We start from the raw sequence: 27959 nt of genomic DNA on the forward strand, positions 1-27959 counted from the left end.
CAAAGATAGGAATTACTGAACCGCCAATAGTCAAATACCAAAGACTTTGTTGTCATTTCTCTATCATATATTTTTCAAATTCAATTTTGATTACTCACCGATAGTAAGAGCGACACAGATCTTCACCTAACAGTTAAGAGTACTAACCGGCCGGTGCGGTTTGTTTTAATTTGTATTAGTATACGCAGACAACAAAACTTCAGTAACTTTTTTTTTTTTTTTTAATCTAATTTAAATTATATTAAAAAAAAAATATACTGTTTTACAACTTGTGCATCATGGTTTGAAAAACAAAAGCTGATTAAAGACTACGTAGAAACCATCATTAACAGCGAGACTATAGCCAAACCGTAAAAGCCTCATCGTATCTTCGATCGCCCAAATAACCTATGGCAAGGAGCTGGTCTCTCACTTGTCGATCAATCCACTCAATGATGGTGACAGCTGAATGCGGTGTATCACCATGCCTTATCCCGTTCCTTTCTCGCCAAACAGTATAAGTAACAGCTTGGAAGACATAGCGAATAAGGAAATCCTCGACCAGGGGAAGTTGAGAGTTTGAAATGTACTCCAACAAAGTAGACCAGTCAGTAGTGTACCTTGTGCGAAGCAGACCCTTAGCCAGGGCGGACCACACAATGGAAGTGAAAACACAGGAGAAGAACAAGTGGTCTCTCGTTTCCATGGTGTGTTGACAGAAAACGCAGGAACCTGCAGCTCTGCCATTCTAGGCGATCATACGAGCCCCCGTAGCTAAACGATCAAGAACCGCCAACCACACACAGAAAGAGAACTTTGGAGTAGCATGACCAAACCAAACTCCTCGATGCCACGCAACCGCATTTGATGTTTTGCGAACATGATTCCAAGTATCTCTGGTAATTAACTTGGGCCGAAAAACATCATTCTTACCACGCCAGAGGACTCGATCAACTCTCTGCTGACCTTGTTGCCGAGTCATTCTCATGGCATCCTCAATTACATTGAGATGATCAGCATGGTGTCGACGTCGAGGACGCTGAGCCCATGCCTCTGCGAGTGAACTCCGCCAGGGAATCCCTAGGTCAATAACACGTCTCTCCCCCGCCACATCCGAAAGCATACCCATATCAGACCAGTTGTCAAACCAGAAAGAGATGTGCTCACCAGTTCCCACTTCAACCTTGCAAAACCCCTTAGCCATATTTCTATACTTTAAGAGCTTAGTCCATATCCAAGAACCCAAAGTTGAAGTACTTTTGACCGACCAGAAAGAAGCTCCTTTTAACAAATTTGTGTGTGCCCATTGCACCCAAAGAGACTCAACATTTGAAACCAAACACCAGATCAGCTTTAAACAACAAACAGTATTAGCCTCTTGTAATGACCGCAGCCCAAGACCAACCTCTGTTCGGGGTTTACAAACCTCCTCCCAAGCTACCTTTGCCTTTCGAGAGTTCAGATCAGTCCATGACCAGAGGAAAGCCGAGCACAATGAGTTGATCTCCATAATACATTCCCTAGGCAAGCGATCAGCCCCCATCCAAAAATTGCAAACACTCCAAAGAACAAAGGATATCAAATTGAAACGACCCGCAAAGGAGAGATGACGGACCGTCCAAGAGCCAATTCACTTGTGAAGTTGATCCAACAACGGCAAACAGTCGACATTGGTAAGGCGTTTAGTGACTAACGGGAGTCCCAAATAACGAACCGGGAGAGAACCAACAGAAAACGGGAATCGGTCAGTGTCAAGAGGAGGTGCATTGCCTGCCACATATATTGTGGATTTTTCCATGCTGATTGATAGACCAGACATCTTGGAGAACTGAGTAAAAACTTCGACAATACCATCTATTGACCGTACTTTACCATCAGAAAGCACCATGAGATCATCATCAAAGCTAAGGTGAGTAAGGCCAAGGTTCTGACACCGGGGATGGTAACCAAACAGCTGGTCGCCGGCCGCTTTATCTAGTAGCTTGGAGAGGACATCCATACATATTACAAATAAATACGGTGATAAGGAACACCCCTGACGAAGTCCCCGAGAGCTCTGAAAAAACCCTGCCAACTCACCATTTACCTGAACCGAGAAAGAAGCTGTGGTAACACAGAGCATTATTCAATGAATGAACGTTGGTGGGAACTGCATTGCAGAGAGGACCTTTGAGAGGAAATACCATTGAACTGAGTCAAACGCTTTTGAAATATCTATCTTGATAGCACAACGTCCAGAGAGGGAATCCTTGTGATAGTTCTTAATCGGTTCAGTGGCGAGAAGCACATTCTCAATCAACAAACGGTCCTTGATAAATGCAGACTGATTTGCAGAGACAAATTTAGGCAGGACTCTCTTAAGTCTGTTTGCAATGATCTTCGAAATAACTTTATAGATCACATTACAACAAGAAATGGGACGATAGTCTTTCATTGCCATAGCAGGTACCTTCTTAGGGATTAACGCAAGGATTGTGGAGTTAATACCCTTCGGCAAGAAACCTTTGGCGAAAAATGATTGCACCGCAGGAACGAATTCAGCACCCACCAACTCCCAAGTGGACTTGTAAAACTCTAACGTAAACCCATCAGGTCCAGGAGACTTGTCATTTGGCATGGAGAACATGACCTTTTTAATCTCCTCGCCTGAAACTACACGGGTCAAGGCTTGCTGATCAACTGCAGAACATCGAAAAGGCAAGAGTAGTTCAAGTTCCGTAACCGTGGAACCCTCATACTCCGATGGAATGAGCTGCAAGAACTCACGAAAGTGTCTTTCAGCCTCAGTTTTTATCTCCTCCTCTTTCTTAACCACACTGCTATCAGAGTAGTGGATCTCCTTGATCGTATTTTGTGCTTTCGGAGTCGTAACTGCTCTATGAAAAGCCTTGTTTTTCTTATCACCAATTTTCAACCAGTGCAACTTGGACTATAAGAAATTTCTCCTCCAACCCAACCAAGAAATCCCATGTTTTAAAAGCTGCATTCTCCTCCTCCATGGCCCAAGACGATGGGTTTGTCGAGTTGGCCTGTTGTTTTGCACATAACACATCAAAAGCCTCATTCGTCTTTAACACAAGATTGCCAAGACGACGCTTTGCTAAAGAACGAAGAGCCGGTTTCAGTCCTTTAAGCTTCTTTGAAAACCGAAAGAGAGTGGAAGTTGATAAAAACAGAGGGGAAGTGCTCTGCCAGTAGGAACCAACTAATGGTAGGAACTCCTCCATTTCAGTTAGTAAATTGACAAACTTAAAGGGTTTACGCCTGCGACCATGATCGTTACCCTATCCCTTCCCCATGATCCGGCAATTCAAGTGATCAGAGCATCCCCCAGCTGCAAACTCATTATAAGCCTGCGGATACAACTGTTCCCAAGCTGCATTCACCAACACCCGATCAAGTTTCTTGTGAATTAAGTCATTTTCCCTCTTATTACACCAAGTAAAAAGCGGACCATGAGAGGCCATATCCGACAGGGAACAATGATTAACTACTGCTTGAAAATCCCTCATTCCACCCGTTGTGATCAGGTTATCATCAACCCGGGAGTGTTCCTGCATATCCAACGTTTCGTTAAAATCACCAAACAGGATCCACAACTTATTTCGAAAAATAGGTGAATCATGGTGATCATTAATCTCCTGCCATAAGACTCTCCAAGCCTCCACAGTGTGTAAACCATAAATGAAATGAGCAAAAAAACTCTTCTATTTGAGCCTCAAGCTTCACTGAACAGGTGATCATCTGCTCACTCTTATAAAATGGATCCATCTTCACATTATCCTTCCATAGGACCCATATTCGTCCCCGACTACTACATTCATAATTAGTTAAAACAGACCAGCCAGGAAATAAACGACTCCCCAACCTTGGAGCCTTATGTTCCCGAACCCTAGTCTCTAACAAACAACCAAACTGAAACTGATTTCCCTCCACCCACTGCTTTATAACTGAATGCTTTGAGGACTTATTCAGACCACGAACATTCCAGCAGAAACCTGACATTAATGTCGTAAATGATGCTTCTTACTCTGATCTCTAGAAGGATCCCTAGTAGAAAGAGCAGGAAGAGTTGACCCTTGTGTATTTGCTGTTTTTGTTCCCCGATGCAAATATGTTCTCATAGGAACATCCAACTGTACAACATGTTTGGTAGGTCCAGATTGACTTATGCTAACGTTGTTGCCCTCTGAGCAAGTCGGATTCGCTACTTCCCTTATAGCCTCATCCTGGACCTTCTCAGATTCCTCCAACTTCTCCATGTCCTCCCCCAGAACAGAGTAGGAATTCTTTAAAATGGAAACTGCCACAACCTTCTGTACTTCTTTTGGTTTACCCAGACTAAACCGACCTGACTTCGGTGTGATCCACTCCTCCGTCCCCCTTTCCTCCTCCAAACCCAATAAAGGTTTATCCAAAGTGTTAGTTGTCGGAGCTACAACAACAACCAGTTTCCCCGGATCTTGGTCATTGGCTAAAGTAATGTCCTCCATCACCTTAACAGGGGAAGGCGGCCGAGGTTGCTTCTCAGGAACAACCGATGCATCAGAAGACAAACAGGTTGCTACGACATGACCCCATTTCCTACAGCAAGTGCATCTTGGCGGTAGCTAAGGATAACTATACTGAAAAACTGAATCCAACTCCCCATCCTCCTTTCCTGTGAAAACCTACTCCCGAGGCAAATCTTTAGTCAAATATGCCTCTATCAAGACTTGAGCTTCGTCAAAACTAACGCACGCCTCTGTTTTAGGATGTAGCCGAATAGGTTTCCCTACTGCACTGGAGAGAAACTCCAATCCCTTTTTTGTAAACATTGTAGGAGGAATATTCTTGAGAGTGACCCATAACGGGACCGACCTCATGGCTGGTTGTGCATCCTCAGCAAAAGGAGTCCACTTTGACACAATCATAGGTAGATCTGTTATATTCCACAGTCCACAGTTCAACACCCGATGCTGCATACCCTCATGTCTAATGATATGTTACGGTTTTGACTCACTTTGACCCCGTTTATTTGATAGTTTTGTAGTTGTTTGAGTCCTTTTCAGGTTATAATAAGAGGCTAGGAAGCTAAAAGCAAGGATTGGAACAGCAGGAGCAATCGGAGCAGAAAGGAGTTGAATTGGAGCAGAAAAGCTGATTTTAGACGTAGGAGCACATGCTCCCGATCTCCGAGCACATGCTCCCAACTCTACGGATTCATGACGACAAGTGGCGAGCATCTAGGCGCCGATTCCCTGCCTAATTCCCCTTATTTTAGGCGATCCTTTGTGAGAGAAAGAGGGCTGAGATCGCTTTTTAGTAGGAAGATTTGAATTTGGATTCTTTCCTTATTTTTCTCTACTTGTATGTTATTTAACCTAGGGTTTTTAGGAGAGAATATACCTTTTTTCTTTTGGTTTTTTTGAGCGACGTTTTTGGTGAGAGGAAGAAGAGCGGCTACCTTGTGAAGCATTCTCTGAACCCTTTTTATTTTTATGTCATTGAATTTCTCATCTTTTGCTATGATTCATTTCTCTATGTCTGAGTAGTTTCCTTTGCTAGATTAGGGGTTTCAAAAGGGGTTTCATGGGTTAGCAACAGAACACAAATAGGGCTTTATATAATCGATTGTCTTCACTATTGTTAGACTTAATGCTTAGGTTGATTTGATCACCCAATCTATGATTCTAGGTTTATCTATTCATCAAAAGTGTAATAGGTTGCTAGAAAAGACATTAGTGGGCAAATTATCCTAGACCTGCGAAAGTTAATGTGTAGGTGATTTGTGAACTTATCATTCCTGTTCTTTAATGCTTGTCTGCGATTCTGGGCTCAAATGACAGTTTAGGGTTTATGGACCGCCGAGCATGTGCTCCGGATGTCTGAGCATGTGCTCCGCGTTTCCGCACAGAATCGATCAGATAGAGTTATTAATACCACGACAGTGGATCAGTTTATAGACTGGTACTTAATCTATGCCCTGAATAGTTGTTTAGTTGCTATCTCTGAAATTCCCGAGAATTACCCCTGCAAGTACGCTACAACCGAGAAAGAACTTTTAGCGGTTGTGTTTGCTTTTGAGAAGTTCCGATCATACCTTGTTGGTTCCAAAGTGGTTGTTCACACTGATCATGCAGCATTGAGGTATCTACTGACCAAGAAGGATGCAAAACCAAGGCTACTCCGTTGGATTTTGTTGCTTCAAGTGTTTGACTTGGAGATTAAAGACAAGAAGGGTATTGAGAACGGAGTTGCAGATCACTTGTCAAGAATGAGGATAGAAGAAGAGCTACCCTTGGATGATAGCCTTCCTGAAGATCATGTTTACTCGATTGGCATCTTTGATCCCGCCGAGCACATGCTCCGCCTGGGAGCACATGCTCCGAAAACCCCGTGCAAGGCAATCGATACCAACAAACAGCCGAGTTTTCCATTGTTTGGAGAGTATGCAAACTACCTAGCAGCAGAGAAAGAACCTACTGAGTTTGTGGGGAACAAGAAGAAGAAGTTCCTAAAAGACATAAGGCGGTATTTTTGGGATGAGCCTTACCTCTATAGGCATTGCTCGGATGGTGTTTTCAGGAGGTGTGTGACTGAGGAAGAGGTTCCTGGAGTCTTGTTTCATTGCCATAGCTCACCCTATGCTGGACACTTTGCTACTTTCAAAACCGTGTCCAAAGCTCTTCAAGCGGGTTATTGGTGGCCTACCATGTTCAAAGATGCGCAGCGGTTCGTGTCTACTTGCGACACATGTCAGAGACAAGGGAACATCAGCAGGAGGAATGAGATGCCTCAGAATTTTATCTTGGAGGTTGAGGTATTTGATGTTTGGGGAATTGACTTCATGGGACCTTTCCCGAACTCATTCGGCAATGAGTACATATTGGTGGCTGTAGATTACGTGTCCAAGTGGGTAGAAGCTTTGGCCAGCCCCAATAATGATGCAAAGACCGTGCTCAAGATGTTCAAGTCGGTTATTTTCCCACGGTTTGGTGTCCCACGGGTAGTCATTAGCGATGGTGGATCGCATTTCATTAACAAGGTCTTTGAGAGTTTTCTCAAGAAGAATGGAGTGAGGCACAAGGTCGCCACCCCCTACCACCCACAAACAAGCGGTCAAGTTGAGATCTCTAACCGGGAGATCAAGAGCATTTTGCAAAAAACAGTGAACACAACAAGGAAGGATTGGTCTCTGAAGCTAGATGAGGCTCTATGGGCTTATAGAACCGCCTACAAAACACCCCTGGGGACTACACCGTTTCACTTGGTGTATGGTAAGACGTGTCACCTTCCTGTTGAGCTAGAGTACAAGGCTGCTTGGGCAGTGAAAATGCTGAACTTTGACACTAAGAGCGCCCATGAAAGGAGGAAGATGCAACTGCATGAGCTAGAGGAGATTAGGCACCTCGCCTATGAAAACTCAAAACTCTACAAGGAGCGTACCAAAGCCTACCATGACAAGCGGATCCTCACTAGGACCTTTGCTCCTAATGATCAAGTCTTGTTGTTCAACTCTAGGCTGAAACTGTTTCCCGATAGGGCTGTTGTGTTGCTGGACACAAACGGAGGAGAATTTGTGGTGAATGGACAGAGGCTGAAACCATATCTTGCCGCCTCTGAGCACGCAAGGGGTGAAACCTTCGCCCTAGGCGACCCTCCTATTGCCTAAGGACCTTTCGTGTCAAGCTAATGACTTAAAACAAGCGCTGGGTGGGAGGCAACCCACCATGTATATATTGCTGAGTTTTTCTTTTTCTTTTTAGGATTTGTTTCTTCTCTTTTCGGTTTCAGGAATGTTGGAAGAAGATGTGGAGCACATGCTCGCCGGACGCGCGCAACCCGATGCACATGCTCGGCGAACTGAGAACCAAAGAAAAAGAGAAGAGCGATTAGGCCAGGTAAGTTTGATGAATTTCAGGCCCAGGCCCACCAGGCCCAGGTAACCCACCAAATCGCAAACCCTTCTCTCTTTTCTTCTCCTTCTTCTTCCTTCTTTCTTCTCTTTTTCTTCTTGTCTAGGTCTCTTTTTGGCTTATTTTCACACCGGAGACGGTGTGAAGTAAGTCCGGGGGAGGGTCACCTATGACATTTGTTTTCTTTATTTTTCTTTTTATTGAGTCAGTTTGTCATGTGAGTCGAATCAAAAATTGTGGGAATTAGGACCGAAATCTGTGATGTTTTTAACCATTTGTGAGTTTGACCGTTTTTCCTAGTGACCATTGTTGCTGAACTAAGAGTACAGAGACGAGCTAATACCTCTTCACATTCGGACCCTTCTCCTGGCCAGAAAAGCTTCATCCCATTAAGGTTTCACCGGAAAGACTTAGACTCTACTTTATTGGAACCTAACCGGATTTAAATTCTTCTCGTTTTGGGCATTAGGATAGGGAACGTGTCACATATTCAGGACTTCTTATTCATTTTGCCAATCTTGCTGATCCTGAATAGCTAGCTCATTTTAAGTTAGTACCCAACCCGAGCCTAACCTCCTTTCAAACCACTTGCACTTGTATTTTTGTTTTCTCATTCTGTGCAGCTATGTGCAAAACGGTTGGGGAGAGCAGGGCTGACACAATCTCTAACTCGCTCTTGCTGGAGAACCAAAGAGGAAAGAGCCGGACGGACAGAGCACGTGCTCCAACCCAGCGAGCACCTGCTCCGAAATTATATACATCCGAGTCCGCGAGTTGTTTTGAGCAGAGAGAGCCTAGGATACGGTCCGCATGTTCCAGGGGCAATATCAGAAGAAGATCCCCCATCATCCTTCATACAATTTCTCAAAAAAAAAAAAAAAAAAAAAAAAAAAAAGACGTTTAAGGATGATGGAAAGGGACCAGAGCTAGTGTTACACACCCCCGAGCATGCGTTGTACCCTGAGGAGAAAAGAGAGGCTGAGTTTGAGAAGATAAGAAGAGAAGAGTGATTAGAGGTTGTGGACATCAATGAGTCCACTCTCCCTTACCATTTTGTGCGATATCCTGCATCTCTTTCGAAGTAATGGTAACCCCTAAACACTCTATAGCTCCACCATTAAAACAGCCTTTTATCTACCAAGCCTCGATTTCACTAGCTTAATGCCCTTAATGAGAAGCTCACGCCAATTTTAATTGAATGTAAAGAGTCTTTGTCTGGAAAGTGATCTTTTTCTGGGTTTGATTGCCAATTATGGTTCTGGTTTTGGAGATGTTTGCTGGAGAAGTTTTTGGTATAGCTTGTTCTAACACATGTGGTCTGCAGGTCATGGTCTACTCACGGTTTCTGAGATTTTTGCGAGTTCCCACCTTGGCTCTCTTGGCGCTTGGTTTGAGTTTGTTTGAGGACAAACAAAGATCTAAGTCCGGGGGAGTGGATATGTTACGGTTTTGACTCACTTTGACCCCGTTTATTTGATAGTTTTGTAGTTTTTTGAGTCCTTTTCAGGTTATAATAAGAGGCTAGGAAGCTAAAAGCAAGGATTGGAACAGCAGGAGCAATCGGAGCAGAAAGGAGTTGAATTGGAGCAGAAAAGCTGATTTTAGACCTAGGAGCACATGCTCCCGATCTCCGAGCATATGCTCCCAACTCTACGGATTCATAACGACACGTGGCGAGCATCTAGGCGCTGATTCCCTGCCTAATTCCCCTTATTTTAGGCGATCCTTTGTGAGAGAAAGAGGGCTGAGATCGCTTTTTAATAGGAAGATTTGAATTTGGATTCTTTCCTTATTTTTCTCTACTTGTATGCTATTTAACCTAGGGTTTTTAGGAGAGAATATACCTTTTTTCTTTTGGTTTTTTTGAGCGACGTTTTTGGTGAGAGGAAGAAGAGCGGCTACCTTGTGAAGCATTCTCTGAACCCTTTTTATTTTTATGTCATTGAATTTCTCATCTTTTGCTATGATTCATTTCTCTATGTCTGAGTAGTTTCCTTTGCTAGATTAGGGGTTTCAAAAGGGGTTTCATGGGTTAGCAACAGAACACAAATAGGGCTTTATATAATCGATTGTCTTCACTATTGTTAGACTTAATGCTTAGGTTGATTTGATCACCCAATCTATGATTCTAGGTTTATCTATTCATCAAAAGTGTAATAGGTTGCTAGAAAAGACATTAGTGGGCAAATTATCCTAGACCTGCGAAAGTTGATGTGTAGGTGATTTGTGAACTTATCATTCCTGTTCTTTAATGCTTGTCTGCGATTCTGGGCTCAAACGACAGTTTAGGGTTTATGGACCGCCGAGCATGTGCTCCGGATGTCTGAGCATGTGCTCCGCGTTTCCGCACAGAATCGATCAGATAGAGTTATTGATACCACGATAGTGGATCAGTTTATATTTATGTTTGAGTTCTAGACTGGTACTTAATCTATGCCCTGAATAGTTGTTTAGTTGCTATCTCTGAAATTCCCGAGAATTACCCTTGATCTAGTGTTTTGCTTATTGCCTTTTTTTATACCGTTTTAATCGCGTTACTGTTACCAAACAAACCCAACTTTGAATTGTCTTAGCTTGAAATTGAACTAATAGAACCATAGAGTAAAACTTGGTCTTCGTGGGATTCGACCCCTAAGTACTACTTCTTTGTTGTGCACTTGCAGTAGGAAAATAGGGTTTAAAACTCTGTGTATCATCTAAGACGGAACTTCACCGTAGATTCATTGACTGCAAAAACATCAATCAAGGACGTCTGATCTCCCAACCTCCAGATCTTATTCACAATCATGTGAATCTTTCCCACATGTGGCGCTTTGGAGTTGAGAAATTTGCCAATAACAAAGTCCTCCCACAAAGGTTTTGCATCAACAAAAATCTCCTTCGGCACTATCACTTTCTCCTTGCCATCAACCTCCGAAACGGTGAACTTCTGTTGAGTGAACATACGTTTTTGAGCAACCTGCAAAAAAGAGCGTTCCCATTCGTTGCAGGCTGGTGCGATGATGAGACCACCTTTTCCCGTGAACTTGACTAGTACCTTGACTTTCACCCGTTGAGATCTCCACCAAAACTACACCTCCCTCCCCCTCCTTCACCCCCTCTACAATACCTTCCTCCGGCAAGAGATCTGCCGAAAGACGGCTCGGAGAGCCCTCATCAGACTTGATGAGAACGCAAAAACCCTAGTCGCCTTTTTTTTCACCCTTGCCATGTCAGCAGAGCCAAAACCAATGCTCAGCCGTTGTGTGTTCTTTTCTAGAGAAAACAAGACATGGTCCTACCTCAGTAACTCTTTTAGTTTAAGGTACCGCAATTATGATATCTTTATCAGTGATCAGTGAATCATCTTCTCTCCGTTATATATTGTCTGCAGTCATTTTCCCCGATAATATTAAGATGCCTCATCCTTACGGGCGAATGTTATTTTGCTAGCTTTTTCTATAAGGCAAATTAGTTATTGATATTGTGTTCTAACTTCTAGCATAATTATACCATACAGTCATACACTCATACTATAACGGTTTAAGAAGTTTCCACCAAATTAACAACAAAAACAAAAAGTATACAACCATTACAATACCTCCATCTATTACATGATATACGAAGATCATGGAGCAAATTATCTGATCTTGTTAGTTTATTTCCTTTACTCACAAAAGAAGTTTCGTTTCCATTTCTTTTTTTTTTTTCTGATAATATTACATGCATATACAGTATGTATACATTTGGCTCATTTTGAAACTTAGTTCATCAATCCATTAGCTAGTCGTGCTCGTAGATCCTTCCTCAGTATCTTCCCTGATGGAGCTTTAGGAAAGGAATCAGTGAAGAACACTTTGTTGATTCTCTTATAAAACACAACCTGATGAATTCACACACACATGCACTATGATCAACGTCAAGATCGATAATTCATTTAACTTTTCATTAAAAAAAAAAAAGTATGGTAAGAAACGTTTTGGAGGTCTATGATTGGAGATTCTGAGCAGAGTTTCCTCTGCAACTAGCCCAATACTCAGCAACAAGCTTGGAGAAGTAAGAATCAGTCTCCATTAGCCTTGAAGGCTCGTTGTACTCCACTAGCTCACCTGACCAAAACCAACACCAAAAGCCCATACATTGGTCAATGATAACATGTTTTAGAGATTGAAAGACAGAGTTGGCTGGTTTGTTAGAGACGAAAATGTTGTTTACCATAGGAGAGAACCATGACCATGTCACTGTCTATGACCGTTGGTACCCTATGTGCAACTGTTATCACCGTGCAATCTGCAAACTCCTCTCTTATGATTCTCTGAATGATTGCATCAGTGGCTGAATCAATGGAAGCTGTAGCTTCATCTAACACCAAGATTTTGTTTCTCTTTAACAATACTCTTCCGAGACAAAACAGTTGTCTCTGTCCCACGCTCCAGTTCTCTCCTTCATCACTCACTTTTAATTTCGTCCCACCAATAACACAAGATTAACATAAGTACAACGCCACATTTGTGAAGCGAAATGAAACACAACTGTTTTTCAATTACCTGAAGAATCAAGCTTATTAGGCAGGTTGCTAATCGTCGTCTTAAGCTGACACTTCTCAAGAGCCTGCAAAAGATATGGTTTTATTAGGAAGGTTTTCAATCTTTTGGTTTATAAAATCTCATTCTTATTTCTTATTTCACCTTCCATATTTCATCGTCGGAGTAAACACCTAAAGGATCAAGGTTGGTCCTTATGCAGCCACGGAAAAGAGTTGGTTCTTGAGGAATGATGCTGAGTTTCATTCTCAGGTCCTTTAAGCCAATCTTACTTATGTCAATGCCATCAATCAATATGCAACCACTTGCTGGTTCTACCAAACGAAACAAAGCACTGATTAAAGTGCTCTTCCCACTTCCTGTTCTCCCAACAACTCCTACTCTTGTCCCTTCCCTGAATGTGCAAGAGATTCCTTTGAGAACTAATGGAGCATTTGGGCGATATCTTATCTGAAACACATAAATCACGCAAATCAATGCTTTTAGCATAATTACTAGTTATTACTATAATCTTGTAACACATATGTTTTCTTCTAACCTTAAGCTCCTGCAAGTGAATTGTACCACTAGAAGGCCATGAGGAAGGTGGTCTTCTATCCTCCACAATTGCAGGAGCTTCTTCTGGTATATTCATATATTGTTTTATCCTCTCTACTGATATGATTGAATTCGATAAGGTGCAATACCATCGGGTCAGAAACACCTGAGTTTGCGTCAGAGTTAGTGCATAGGAGAGCGAAAGCCCAACGAGGCCTGCAACACATCAGCACAAGTTCATGCAGAACCTATCAGTTTGATGAATCCCTTAAATATAACAGATTTTCTCAAACAAAAGCTCATGGTATATTGACACCAGCTGTGAAGATGTCATGTAATGAGTTAATGTACCTGGAGCTATGTAGCCCTTGGGGATAAGTATAAGCAGAAGCGCACATGTGAACAAGGTCACATTCTGCAGAGTCTCTATCCTCAAAATCACCCACTCCATGGCTGCATTGGACAGAAAGAATAGCACGGCATCTGCATCAACTAGGTGTAAGTAGTTTTTGAAGAATCTCTCTACCGTTCCAAAAGCTCGTATCGTCACTACTCCAAGTGAGGCTTCTGCAGCATAATTCATCACTGGAGCTTTGGTTGTTCCATTGATTCTAATCAGCTCCCTTGCAGAGGCTAAATAGTAATCCTAATTCAAAAAAGAAGCAAAAATGATGACTTCTTTGCTGCAAAAATGAATTGAAAAGGAAGTAATATCGCAACATGTACCTGAACAACTTTCGTGGCTGCCAAAGCAAGAAGAGCTATGATAATTACTTGCCATGTCACATATGTCATGATGATAAGAGCTGCAACGAGCTCAACAACCGGTGCTACCACAAATATGAATGCAAATGGGATGTCAAAGTCCAAGACGTTCAAATCAGAAGAAGCCTGCAAATGATGCATTCAACTACATGATACATTGAGCTGTAACTGTATTCATATACATGATTCATAAACATGAAAAGCGATCTTACTCGAGTGAGAATGCGCCCAACGGGAGTAGAATCGAAGAAAAGCATCGGGGCTTTGAAGACTGCATTTGTGAAACCAGAGAAGAAGGCTTCAGAAGCTTTTAGTCCAAGATGAGCAATCGTAACAGCTCTCGTGTATACGAAACCAGCACTAAGAGTTGAGATAATGCTATATACTCCTATAAGCATTGTATTAGTGAGTTTAGGGATCCCTATGGCAAAAGCCAGCCAGTATGTTGATGCAGCCTGGAAAACTACAAAGCCAACCTGACCCAACACACTTGACCATAGAAGACACCATCCTCGAGAGACACGGACATAGTCCAAGAAAGGTTTCAACCCAACATCACCGCTCTCTTTTTCTTCTTCTTGTGTAAGTTGTACCCCTGGAAAATCCGTTGTGTTGATCTCTTCTTCGATTTTTTCTACAACCGTCATGTTTCTTATCTCTTTGTCTCGACCCCCTTTCCTAAGATCTCCGAGGCTTTCATTACTCGCTAAAGGTAATACAGTTACTGCATCATTATGAGCATTCACCAGCTGTTGGAATGCAGTCCCCAACATTAAGAGCTCCTCATACTTTCCTAACTGAGTAATTCTTCCTTCCTCCATAACCTGATCAAAATCAACAATGAATTATACTTAAACAGTTCAGACGCAGACAAAATGTTTTTTCATTTGCTGCCACTCAAGTTTTACCAGAATTTGATCAACTTCTGAGAGAAACTCGACTTGGTGAGTGACCAGAATGACAGTTTTTCCCTTCAGCGCATCTTCAACACATTTCTGCAGTCACAGTTGAACATATTAAGAAGCAGTCATTAAGAAAAGCTTCTTTGAAAGCAATGTTCTCACTTACATGAAAAAGAATTCCAGCTGTATGAGCATCCACAGCACTAAAAGGGTCATCAAGGAGGTAAACATCAGCGTCTGCATAGACAGCACGGGACAGCTGAATCCTTTGCTTTTGTCCTCCGCTTAAGTTAATCCCTCTTTGTCCTATTTCTGTGAGGTCACCATGTCCAAAACCGTTCATGTCTTTATCCAACGCACATGCTTTTATAGCCGCATTGTATCTTCCAGGTTCCATGGGCTTCCCATAGAGAATATTGTCCCGGATGGTACCACTTTGGATCCATGAGGTCTGAGAAACATAAGCAATGGACCCGGAGACCTTTACCTGTTTTCCAATTAGACAACATCAAGGAAACATTTTGGAACAAACTATTTGTACTAAATGAACAAAGTTATAGTATTGGTGGTTTTTTTGCTTACAGTTCCAGAAACTTTAGGTATTTCTCCAAGTACTGCATGCAACAGTGATGATTTTCCTGCTCCAACTGGACCACAAACTGCAACTCTTTGCCCATGCTTAATATCTAAATGTATGTTTCGAAGAGTTGGAATCTTAGTTTCTGGATCCCAACTGAAGTTTCCTGCTTGTATGTCAACTGTTGTTCCAGATTTCTCTAGACCACTTCTTTCAACTTCATCAATCTTTAGCTCGTCATCAAGCAAGAAGTTGTTTAATCTGTCGAAAGAGACATTGACTTGGATGATAGCAGAAATGGCCTCAGGTATAATTTTAACAGGCTCTGACATAACTCTAAGTGTAGCTAAAACCGTGAAAATGGTGCTTGCATTCAGTGGCGCGCTCTTCAATAAAGCACATCCCACGAAAATAACAGAAGAAACTATTGTTGGAGACATCCAATAGAGGAAAGTACCAAAGGCCTTTGTCAGCTGAGCCTTAGCCAACCATATGAATTCATCATCACGACAGGATTCTATCTTTTTCTTGAACTCTTCTTCCCATGACTGCAGCTTAATGACTTTCATGCTGTTCAAAATCTCTGAGGTGGACCTCAATCGCTTATCTTGTGCCATCATGAACTGGGTCTGGCAGTTCTGTAGCATCTTTGCGAATGGCAGATTAAGGAGACCACACAAGAGAAGAAGAATTAAACCTGGAAAAGCTCCTGCGCCAACCACTCCAAAAAGTACAGCTGTAGAAAGCAAAAGCTGCAGCGTAAGGCTCCATCCCGAGTGGAACCACCATAAGAATTCTCCCATACGATATGCATCCACGGCGATATAATTCACAATCTCCCCAGATGAATGCCTTTTCCTCCCCAAACTTGATAGCTTTAGCTGCTTTTTGTATGCAGCTACCATTAGCGCTGATCTAATCCTCATTCCTGATCTTCTCGATGCAAAGTACCAATGTCTCATTGACAAGGATTCAACTAGTTTCAGCATAACAAGACAAGCTAAGTTGAAGAAACCACTGCGGAGATCCCTGTGGTCACTGTTTGCATAATCCACAAAGACGTATAGCATTAATGGAAGAGATACAACCGCAACTGTTCTGAAAAATGCACAAACTGTTATGAATATGTTCTCTTTAAAGTAAACTTTTACAACGGCTCTAAACACCAAGTTTCTTTCCTTAGTTGAGCTTTCATCTGCAAGAAGCGTATCCCATGCTTGAGAAAATTTACTGTAAGCTAATTCAGCCTCATCCTCCGGGACTACACTTGGAATATCTTCTCGAGATAATGGTCTTTTGAATCCCAGTGAGAGTAAAGGATTCATCCAAGAGAACGACAACATGCTGAAAAATCCAGCTGTTGCTAATCTTGCCGGTTCTTTGCTAAGATTTTCAGTTAATAGAGGATCAGAGAGTCCTGTTTCACAGCAGTCTTGAGCTGCTGTAGAAGAAGATCTCAAATTCATCCATGAGCAAAGGAGAAGCAAAACACTCATGGGCGAGGTAATGACGTCGAATATTCGGAGACCATTCCCCTGCAAAAGCGTCCCACTCTTTAGTGCTAAATCCAACAAAGCAAAAGACACCCACCAAACAGATACAAGAATCCTAGTCCACTTGGAACCATTAACAAGCATCGAAACCGCAAGTGAGACCCAAATGATCCCTTCAACAAAGCAAGCAGCCCAGGAGATATCATTGACGTCACTAGCACCATGAACCAGACTGTTTAACCCAACACCAAGAAAAACGATGCTAGCAATAACACAGCATATAGCAGCAACCACAAAGACCCATCCTTTCTTGCGACGCCTGACTATAAAATGTTTGGAAACACAACCAGCCATCAAGAGCAAGTAGAAGATGCTGAGAAAAAACAGATTCAAGAAATCTATGACTGTTCTTTGGAAGCAAGAAGAAGCCAAATTCAGCTCAACATCACACCATGGAAAGCTTCCTGCGTTATACAAAAAACCCATCACAAGAGATAACAATTAGAAAAATCATCAACAGTTTTATTATATATATAGTGTGTATTACGTTATAAATAGTTTAAATTAGAGATTTTTTTTTTTTCCTTTGTGTGTGTCGTTTAGAGGAGGAACACAAGAAGCCAAGTAGGGTGAATCTATAGATCCCACCATAGAATAGAATCAATGATTGAACATATTAATTGAAACTCGTTAGATTCTAAAAGTATGTCTTTTTTTTTTTTCATACAATAACCTCACCCACAACATAGAACATCACCCCAAAAAAAATGAAAACTTTAAAGCACGAAGACAAAGAAACAATGATTAAGAAAAAAGGGTAAAGTCGTACCAATCGAAACTACCATTATAGAAAGCAAACCAAACAACAGAGCTCAATCAACCAACAAAAGATAAAAAAACAAGCTTCTGCCTTTACGAAAGAAACAGTGAGAGGTTGATTGATGTTGTATTCAAGTCCACTGCATCTAAATGATTGAGTCGAATTATACGGCTTCTCGTCACAGTCATAAACCCAACAACCCCGTATGACTGTGAGAATCCAAAACGAGAATCACGCCGCCAGGAGGAGGGGAAGGTGAGAACGAATAGGAAAAAGAACTCTGTTTCTTGACATGTGTTTACTGATAGGAAAAATCTGACACTTTTGGTTTGAGTTAACAGACGCATCGTCTCGAGGCGGATTCAGAAGAATGTGGACTAGTTGACAAACTAAATATTGTATGATGAATAAAATAATCGAAAATAATTTTTAAAATATAGTACTCAATTTTCTCGTTTATTAAAAAAAAAAAAAAAAAAGGAAATGCGTGGAAGATTTATTTTGGACTAATTCTCTTTTGATTTTAGTCATCTTCTGTTTTTTTTTTTTTTTTTAAACATTTGTGTGTTGTTAATTATGAGCTGTAGTGTTCTGTTTTTTTTTTTTTTTTTTTTTCATGAACTGTTTCTTTGATTTTTAATAAAATTTTAAGACTTCACATCATGATGTTATATTGCTGCATATACATAAAAAAACGTTAGTAGATTTTCACGGGAAAAAAAAAACTAACAAAATTAATAAAGCACATACCTGAAAAATCTTATTCTCTAAATATATCATCATCATATATTTTGTTGTTCATGACAAAACTGTTGTATTTTGACTTCATCGTATAGCTTTTTCAAAGTGAAAATCTTGTTCTCTAAAAATATTATAATAGTTTCTGACGATTTACTTTTTAACAAAATAAATATTCTGGAAACAGAACTAAACCATTCATATAAACAAAACTAACATATATATGGCAGGAGAGTTTCTCGTGGGTTTCTAATGGATTCTCAAATGAGAATGGAATCTGACTTGAGAACATAGAGCAAAATATGATCCTGTAAGTTTAATTATTTCCTTTACTCACAAAAGAAGTTTCGTTTTCATTTTTAACTGATAATATTATTACATGCACATATGATGATATACAGTATGTATACATAATTGGCTCATTTTAAAACTTAGTTAATCAATCCAGTAGCTAGTCTTGCTCGTAGATCCTTCCTCAGTATTTTCCCTGATGGAGCTTTAGGAATGGAATCAGTGAAGAACACTTTGTTGATTCTCTTATAAAACACAACCTGATGAATCACGCACACATGCACTATGATCAACGTCAAGGTCGATAATTCATTAAAAGAAAAAACTAAAAAAATGAAACCAACTAATAATATATTAACCTGTTTTGACACAAATTGCTTTATTTCATCTTCTGATATATTTGAATCTTTTGATCTCACCACAAACGCAACAGGAACCTCACCAGCATCTTCTTCTTTCATGCTGCACATTAAGAAAATAAATTGGGGAAATAAATAACAAAATTTTTGTTGGAAAAAAAAAAAACCGCAAAACATATTTTAAAGTTCACATACGCTACAACGGCGACATCGTTGATCTCTGGATGAGTGATGAGGAGAGACTCTAGCTCAGCCGGAGCCACTTGAAAGCCTTTGTACTTGATGAGTTCTTTCAACCGATCGACGATGAAAAGCTCATCGTTATCATCGATGAATCCTACGTCTCCCGTGTGAAGCCAACCGTCTTTATCGACCGTGGAAGCGGTGGCCATGGGATCATTGAGGTAGCCTTTCATGATTTGGTGGCCACGGATGCATATTTCGCCACATTTGTTCCTAGGCAAGGAATCTCCCGTGTCCGGATCAACTATCTTCATTTCCGCGTTCCTCACGACTGTACCACAAGCTCCTGATTTAACCGGAAACGGCTCTTTCGCGAACCCTAGCGACATTGCTAGCACCGGACCTGCCTCGGTCATCCCATAGCCCTGCTCCAACCAAAAGGCATAGTTTTAGACTTCAAACGTTTTAAACTTACAAACACAATTTGCGTTTGCGTGATTATAAGAAATTCAAATATTTCTAAACATTCACTATATAATTTTTATTATTTGAAATGTATCCTTAATTAGCTCAATTTCTCTATTTTTATTATATTATTATTATTTATTTCAGTACTTAATCTAAACCGAAGCACTAAACTAGTTTTACACTCTTACGATTAAACAATTCCTCAGAAAACGGAATAAACCAAAGTCCAAAATCAGGATTTTCCATATAAATCTAATTTTCACCCCCAAAAGTCTATAACCAAGAAGAGTTGCAAGTAACTTAAAATTTTACTACACGTAAGTAAGGCATTGTTTATTTTTATTTTTATTTCTCCTTTTAAGATATCCGATCCACTCACACGACCTACCACCACAACTCATCTTTTCACCTACTCAACAAATATTACAAAAATAAAAAAGTTTTGGAAAAGATATTAAAATTGTATAGACTTTAACGGCTGTGAATTATTAAGCTTTTAATATAAAAGTGGCTATAGTTGGAATCATGGAACTATAAGGAAATGATATTAGCAATGAATACTAATTAATCTTTTAATAAAAATAATATAGCCAAACTTTGGTTGTGATTATTATTTTACAAAAAACAAAATAGTTATTTCATAATCTCCATTTTTCCAAATGTAAACTGAATAAATGGGTATACCATATGCAACGTCACGATCTCATTAGTTAGTGTGCTGTCCAATATTTCGTAATTTAGGGGGGACAAATCGAAACATGTGGTAAGCTCGTGGACTTTGACTTACACACATAAAATTCAATTTCAACAACAAAAAAATATAAAATCACAATCAAACACAACCAATAATGATATCGACACGCAATGTAATTAATGCATGATCGAACACAAAAATTAGAGAGGAGACAAACCTGACCAAGCTTGGCGTTTGGAAACTTAGCACTAATAGCGTCTTCAAGCTCCTTACCAAGAGGAGCTGCACCAGACTTTATGATCCTGACCGAACTCAGATCATACTTCTCCATATCCGGCGACTTTGCTATAGCTAAGACGATCGGTGGCACGACCATAGCCACCGTGACTTTACACCTCTGAATCTGCTCTAGCAAGAGACTGATCTCGAACTTAGGCATTATCAAGATCGTAGCACCGACTCTGAGACTACAGAGCATGATGGAGTTGAGTGCGTAGATGTGGAACATAGGCAAGACGCAGAGGATCACGTCGTCTCTGTGGAAGTAAAGGTTTGGATTCTCCCCGTCGACTTGTTGCGCCACGCTCGTGACGAGACCTTTGTGTGTTAGCATCACTCCTTTAGGCAGTCCCGTCGTGCCTGACGAGTAAGGCAGCGCAACGACGTCTTCCGGCGAAATCTCCGTGTTGACTTGGATGTCTTCGGACTGAGTCAACTCAGAGAAGCGGAGGCAGCCTTCAGGGACGACGTCATCGGTGACGGCGACCAAAACGCCGTCGTTTTGTAGGTTCTTGATTTTGCCGACGTATTGGGATTGTGTGACGATGAGTTTCGCGGCAGAGGCTTTGGCCTGTTTAGTGATCTCCGCTGGAGTAAAGAAGGGGTTCGCGGAGGTGGTGGTTGCTCCGATGAAGGAGGCGGCGAGAAACGTGAGTACCACTTCAGGGGAGTTAGGGAGGAGGAGCATTACGACGTCGTGTTGCTTCACGCCGAGTTTACGAAGACCGGCGCCGATTTTACGGGACGTGGCCTGGACTTCGGCGTAGGAGTATACCTCGCCGGTAGGGCCGTTGATCAAACATGGTTTAGACGCGAACTCAGAGATGTTTTCGAAGATGTAGTCGTGGAGTGGGAGGTGGTTAGGGATGTAAATATCCGGCAGTTTTGATCGGAAAATGACGTCATCGTTCTGTTTCTCATCAGTGATCATCATCACTTCTTGTGTCGACATGATCACAAGCTAAATTATCAAATGTTGTGTTTGAGACTGAGACAGAGCATGATCATGTTATGTTCCATATAAAAGCATGTTGTGGTTGGTGAAAGGGTATTATTGTAAGTTACGTGGGGTCACTTTTGTCATTTTACGGAATGATGAGTATGGAACTATGGATTGGTTCGCAATTGTAATCTCAAAGAACCACCAAGTAAGGGGTTGGTGAGCTACTGCACTATCATTATCCATGCTTTGGACTTTGGATTCTTACTCTCAGTATTTTTTATTTTCTGTAAGATAGTTCAAGTCTCTGACATTTCAGTTTCAGTAGCAGAGATATACTAATCGCCGTTGCACTTCTTGAAACGTTTTGGAGCTCTATGATTGGAGATTCTGAGAAGAGTTTCCTCTGCAACTAGCCCAATACTCAGTAACAAGTTTGGAGAAGTAAGAATCAGTATCCATTAGCCTTGAAGGCTCGTTGTACTCCACTAGATCACCTGTCAACCACCAACACCCATACATTTGGTTTAGAGATTGAAAGATAGAGTAAATTGGTTCATTAGAGAGTAAAATGTTGTTTACCAAAGGAGAGAACCATGACCATGTCACTGTCAATGACCGTTGGTACTCTATGTGCAACTGTTATCACTGTGCAATCTGCAAACTCCTCTCTTATGATTCTCTGAATGATTGCATCAGTGGCTGAATCAATGGAAGCTGTAGCTTCATCTAACACCAAGATTTTGTTTCTTTTTAACAGTACTCTTCCAAGGCAGAACAGTTGTCTCTGTCCCACGCTCCAGTTCTCTCCTTCATCACTCACTTTTAATTTCGTCCCACCAATAACACAAGATTAACGTAAGTACAACGCCACATTTTTGAAGTGGAATGAAACACAACTGTTTTTCAGTTACCTGAAGAATCGAGCTTATTAGGCAGGTTGCTAATCGTCGTCTTGAGCTGACACTTCTCAAGAGCCTGCAAAAGATATGGTTTTATTAGGAAGGTTTTCAATCGTTATTTTGAAATCTCATTCTTGTTTCTTATTTTACCTTCCATATTTCATCGTCGGAGTCAACACCTAAAGGATCAAGGTTGGTCCTTATGCAGCCACGGAAAAGAGTTGGTTCTTGAGGAATGATGCTGAGTTTCATTCTCAAGTCCTTTAGGCCAATCTTGCTTATGTCAATGCCATCAATCAATATGTAACCACTTGCTGGTTCTACCAAACGAAACAAAGCACTGATTAAAGTGCTTTTCCCACTTCCCGTTCTCCCAACAACTCCTACTCTTGTCCTTTCCCTGAATGTGCAAGAGATTCCTTTAAGAACTAACGGAGCATTGGGACGATATCTTATCTGAAACAAATGAATGGCGCAAATCAATGCCTTAAACATAATTATTACTATCATCTTGTAACACCTATGTTTTCTTCTAACCTTAAGCTCCTGCAAGTGAATTGTACCATTGGCAGGCCATGAGGAAGTTGGTCTTCTATCCTCCACAATTGCATGAGCTTCTTCTGGTATATTCATATATTGTTTTATCCTCTCTACTGAAATTATTGAATTCGATAAGGTGCAATACCATCGGGTCAGAAACACCTGAGTTTGTGTCAGAGTTAGTGCATAGGAGAGCGAAAGCCCAACGAGGCCTGCAACACAGAGGAACAAGTTCATACAGAACCTTTCAGTTTGATGAATAACATAAATATAACAGATTTTCTCAAACAAAAGCTCATGCTATATTGACACCAGTTGTGAAGATGTCATGTAATGAGATAACTCATGTACCTGGAGCTATGTAGCCCTTGGGGATAAGGATAAGCAGAAGTGCACAAGGTCACATTCTGCAGAGTCTCTATCCTCAGAATCACCCACTCCATGGCTGCATTAGACAGAAAGAATAGCACGGCATCTGCATCAACTAGGTGTAAGTACTTTTTGAAGAATCTCTCTGCCGTTCCAAAAGCTCGTATTGTCACTACTCCAAGTGAGGTTTCTGCAGCATAATTCATCACTGGAGCTTTGGTTGTTCCATTGATTCTAATCAGCTCCCTTGCAGAGGCTAAATAGTAATCCTATTTTTCAACAAAGAAGCGGGTGTTAATAATGACTTCTTTGCTGCAAAAAATGAATTGAAAATGAAGTAAAATCGCAACATGTACCTGAACAACTTTCGTTGCTGCCAAAGCAAGAAGAGCTATGATAATTACTTGCCATGTCACATATGTCATGATTATAAGAGTTGCAGCGAGCTCAATAGCCGGTCCTACCACAAATATGAATGCAAATGGGATGTCAAAGTCCAAGACGTTCAAATCAGAAGAAGCCTGCAAATGTTACATATAACTACATCATACATATAATTTTTTGTGGATATTTAGTTACATGTAAGCAAAGCAATCTTACTCGAGTGAGAATGCGCCCTACGGGAGTAGAATCGAAGAAAAGCATTGGGGCTTTGAAGACTGCATTTGTGAAACCAGAGAAGAAGGCTTCAGAAGCTTTTAGTCCAAGATGAGCAGTCGTAATAGCTCTCACGTATACAAACCCAGCACTAAGAGTTGAGATAATGCTGTAGACTCCAATAAGCGTTGTATTAGTAAGTTTAGGGATCCCTATAGTAAACGCCAGCCAGTATGTCGCTGCAGCCTGAAAAACTACAAAACCAACCTGACCCAATACACTGGACCATAGAAGACACCATCCTCGAGAGACACGGATATAGTCTAAGAAAGGTTTCAACCCAACATAACCGCTCTCCTTTTCTTCTTCTTGTGTAAGTTGTACCCCTGTAACATCTGTTGTTGCGATTTCTTCTTCAATATTTCTTATCTCTTTGTCTCGACCCCCTTTCCTAAGATCTCCGAGGCTTTCATTACTCGCTAAAGGTAATACAGTTACTGCATCATTATGAGCATTCACCAGCTGTTGGAATGCAGTCCCCAACATTAAGAGCTCCTCATACTTTCCTAACTGAGTAATTCTTCCTTCCTCCATAACCTGATCAAAATCACCAATGAATTATACTTAAAACAGTTAAGATGTAGACATAATGTTTCTTTCTTTTGCTGCCACTCAAGTTTTACCAGAATTTGATCAACTTCTGAGAGAAACTCGACTTGGTGAGTGACTAGAATGACAGTTTTTCCCTTCAGCGCATCCTCAACACATTTCTGCAGTTACAGTTCAACATATTAAGAAGCGGTCATTAAGAAAAGCTTCTTTGAAAGCAATGTTCTCACTTACATGAAAAAGAACTCCAGCTGTATGTGCATCCACAGCACTAAAAGGATCATCAAGGAGGTAAACATCAGCGTCTGCATAGACAGCACGGGCCAGCTGAATCCTTTGCTTTTGTCCTCCGCTCAAGTTAATCCCTCTTTGTCCTATTTCTGTGAGGTCACCATGTCCAAAACCGTTCATGTCTTTATCTAACGCACATGATTTTATAGCAGCATTGTATCTTCCAGATTCCATGGCCTTGCCATAGAGAATATTGTCCCGGATGGTACCACTTTGGATCCACGATGTCTGAGAAACATAAGCGATGGACCCGGAGACCTTTACCTGTTTTCCAATTGGACAACATCAAGGAAACATTTTGGAACAAATATTTATACTAATGAACAAAGTAAAAGTCAGTCTTGGTGGCTGTTTTGCATACAATTCCAGATACTTTAGGTATTTCTCCAAGTACTGCATGCAACAACGATGATTTCCCTGCTCCAACTGGACCACAAACCGCAACTTTTTGCCCATGCTTAATTTCCAAATGTATATTTTGAAGAGTTGGAATCTTAGTTTCTGGATCCCAACTGAAGTTTCCTGCTTGTATGTCCACTGTTATTCCAGATTTCTCGAGACCACTTCTTTCAACTTCATCAATCTTTAGCTCGTCATCAAGCAAGAAGCTGTTTAGTCTGTCGAAAGAGACATTGACTTGGATGATAGCAGAAACGGCCTGAGGTATAATTTTAACAGGCTCTGACATAACTCTTAGTGTAGCTAAAACCGTGAAAATGGTGCTTGCGTTCAGTGGCGCGCTCTTCAATAGAGCACATCCCACGAAAACAACAGATGAAACTATTGTTGGAGACATCCAATACAGGACACTACCAAAGGCCTTTGTCAGCTGAGCCCTAGCCAACCATTTGAATTCATCATCACGACAAGATTCTATCTTTTTCTTGAACTCCTCTTCCCATGACTGAAGCTTAATGACTTTCATGCTGTTCAAAATCTCTGAGGTGGACCTCAATCGCTTATCCTGCGCGATCATGAACTGGGTCTGGCAGTTCTGTAGCATCTTTGCGAATGGCAGATTAAGGAGACCACACAGGAGAAGGAGAATAAAACCTGGAAAAGCTCCGACTCCAACAACTCGAAAAAGTACAGCTGTAGAAAGCAAAAGCTGCAGCGTAAGGCTCCATCCCGAGTGGAACCACCATAAGAATTCTCCCATACGATATGCATCCACGGCGATATAATTCACAATCTCCCCAGATGAATGCCTTTTCCTCCCCGAACTTGATAGCTTTAGCTGCTTTTTGTAGGCAACTACCATTAACGCTGATCTAATCCTCATTCCTGATCTTCTCGATGCAAAATACCAATGTCTCATTGACAAGGATTCAACTAGCTTCAGCATAACAAGACAAGCTAAATTGAAGAAACCACTGCGGAGATCCATGTGGTCACTGTTTGCATAATCCACAAAGACATATAGCATTAATGGAAGAGATACAACCGCAACTGTTCTGAAAAATGCACAAACTGTTATGAATATGTTCTCCTTGAAGTAAACTTTTGCAACGGCTCTAAACACCAAGTTTCTTTCCTCAGTTGAGCTTCGATTTGCAAGAAGAGTATCCCATGCTTGAGAAAATTTATTGTAAGCTAATTCAGCCTCATCCTCAAGGAGTACACTTGGGATATCTTCTCGGGATAATGGTCTCTTGAATCCCAGCGAGAGTAAAGGATTCATCCAAGAGAAGGACAGCATGCTGAAAAATCCAACTGTTGCTAATCCTGCCGGTTCTTTTCTAGGATTTTCAGTTAATAGATGATCTGTTTCACTGCAATCTTGAGCTGCTGCAGAAGAAGATCTCAAATTCATCCATGAGCAAAGGAGAAGCAAAAGACTTATGGGGGAGGTTATGGCGTCGAAGCTTCGGATACCATTTCCCTGCAAAAGTATCCCACTCTTTGCTGCTAAATCCAACAAAGCAAAAGACGCCCACCAAACAGATTCAAGAATCTTAATCAACTTGGAGCCATTAACAAGCATCGAAACCGCAAGTGAGACCCAAATGATCCCTCCAACAAAGCAAGGAGCCCAGGGGGTTGTATTGGCGTCATTAGCCCCATACATCAGACTATTTAATCCAACACCAATAAAAACGATGCTGGTAACAATACAGCAAAAAGCTGCAGCCACAAAGATCCATCCTTTCTTGCGGCGCCTGACTATAAAATATTTTGAAACAGAACCAGCTATCAAGAGCAAGTAGAAGATGCTGAGGAAAAACAAATTCAAGAAATCTATAACGGTTCTTTGGAAGCAAGAAGAAGCCAAATTGAGCTCAACATCACACCATTTAAGGTTTCCTGCGTTATACAAAAAAAGACCCATCAGAAGAGATCACAATAAGCAAATCATCAACACTTTCATACATAGTTTAATTTTTTGTCTTTTAGAGGAACAGAAGGAACACAAGAAGCCAAGTGGGGAGATTCTAATGATCCCACCATAGAGAGTATGAATGAATAAACTGGTTAGATTCTAAAAGTTTGTTTTTTTTTCCTACAAAGAACCTCACACACAACCCAAGAACACTGCCTCCACAAAAAAAATGGAAAATTTAAAGCACTAACGATTAAGAACTAAAAAAAGGGTAAAGTGGTACCAATCGAAACCACCATTATAGAAGCAAGCAACTGAGCTCAATCAACAAACAAACAAACAAACAAACAAAAAGCTTCTGTCTTTATGAAAGAAACCCTGAGATGAGAGGTTTGATTGATATTGTTTCACTAAAGCTAAAGGAGGTATCTAATCAAAATGATTCAGTCGAATTAGACGGCTTCTTGGAACTGTCCCCAGATACAAATTATTCCTGACTACGTAATTGAATAGATTCATAAACCCACCTACCCGTGGTCCCGTATGACTGTGAATCCCAAACGAGAATCACTCCCGGAGGAGCGGGAGGGGTCTCTTACCATCAATGCAGGTGAACTAGAAAACCAAAACCAGATGAGTTTACCATAATATTAAATATTTTGTCATACTAGTTGACAGATAAATATTTTGGCTCTGATTTTTACTCTAAGATAAATAATTCTATTTATATATTTAATTTTAACTCCTACCATAGTATAAAATGGCCTTTCATTTTAAAACTTACAAATTCTATCCACTTATTTTATTTTAAACAAGATATCTAACAGAATTGGGATACTATTTAAAAATAAAATTGGTGTTGGATTTCGCCGATGTGCAGATCCA

The 27959-nt window shown here is 40.9% G+C and overlaps 2 protein-coding genes and 2 pseudogenes across 3 annotated transcripts; all 4 read right to left on the bottom strand.

The window, feature by feature from the left end:
- Window positions 1-337: 337 nt before the first annotated feature.
- Window positions 338-11088, bottom strand: LOC147949695 (uncharacterized; annotated as a pseudogene).
- Window positions 11089-11398: 310 nt separating this feature from the next.
- Window positions 11399-17899, bottom strand: LOC109125179 (ABC transporter C family member 8). The gene is made up of 13 exons (XM_087455844.1): window positions 17504-17899; window positions 15187-17138; window positions 14771-15091; window positions 14611-14697; window positions 13915-14526; window positions 13664-13828; window positions 13289-13583; window positions 12939-13153; window positions 12545-12850; window positions 12404-12467; window positions 12072-12311; window positions 11833-11965; window positions 11399-11739 (listed from the first exon to the last, which is right to left on the bottom strand). Exons 1-12 carry the CDS (start codon window positions 17517-17519, stop codon window positions 11844-11846), a joined length of 4395 nt encoding a protein of 1464 aa, XP_087311970.1. The 5' UTR covers window positions 17520-17899; the 3' UTR covers window positions 11399-11739; window positions 11833-11843.
- A 661-nt stretch (window positions 17900-18560) lies between these two features.
- On the bottom strand, window positions 18561-21816 carry LOC104786311 (4-coumarate--CoA ligase 2). Its single transcript, XM_010511685.3, has 4 exons — window positions 20445-21816; window positions 19078-19490; window positions 18883-18985; window positions 18561-18783 (listed from the first exon to the last, which is right to left on the bottom strand). The coding sequence occupies exons 1-4, from the start codon at window positions 21456-21458 to the stop codon at window positions 18664-18666; spliced, it is 1650 nt and encodes a 549-aa protein (XP_010509987.2). The 5' UTR covers window positions 21459-21816; the 3' UTR covers window positions 18561-18663.
- On the bottom strand, window positions 21702-27556 carry LOC104786303 (ABC transporter C family member 8-like; annotated as a pseudogene). The gene is made up of 12 exons (XR_015560380.1): window positions 27358-27556; window positions 25116-27058; window positions 24698-25018; window positions 24538-24624; window positions 23858-24451; window positions 23614-23778; window positions 23240-23526; window positions 22886-23100; window positions 22499-22804; window positions 22361-22424; window positions 22029-22268; window positions 21702-21943 (listed from the first exon to the last, which is right to left on the bottom strand). The product of XR_015560380.1 is annotated as an ABC transporter C family member 8-like (transcript).
- Window positions 27557-27959: the final 403 nt, after the last annotated feature.

The sequence above is a fragment of the Camelina sativa genome, chromosome 1 (assembly GCF_030686135.1).
Source record: "Camelina sativa cultivar CO46 ecotype springtype chromosome 1, ASM3068613v1".
Taxonomy (NCBI): Eukaryota; Viridiplantae; Streptophyta; class Magnoliopsida; order Brassicales; family Brassicaceae; genus Camelina; species Camelina sativa.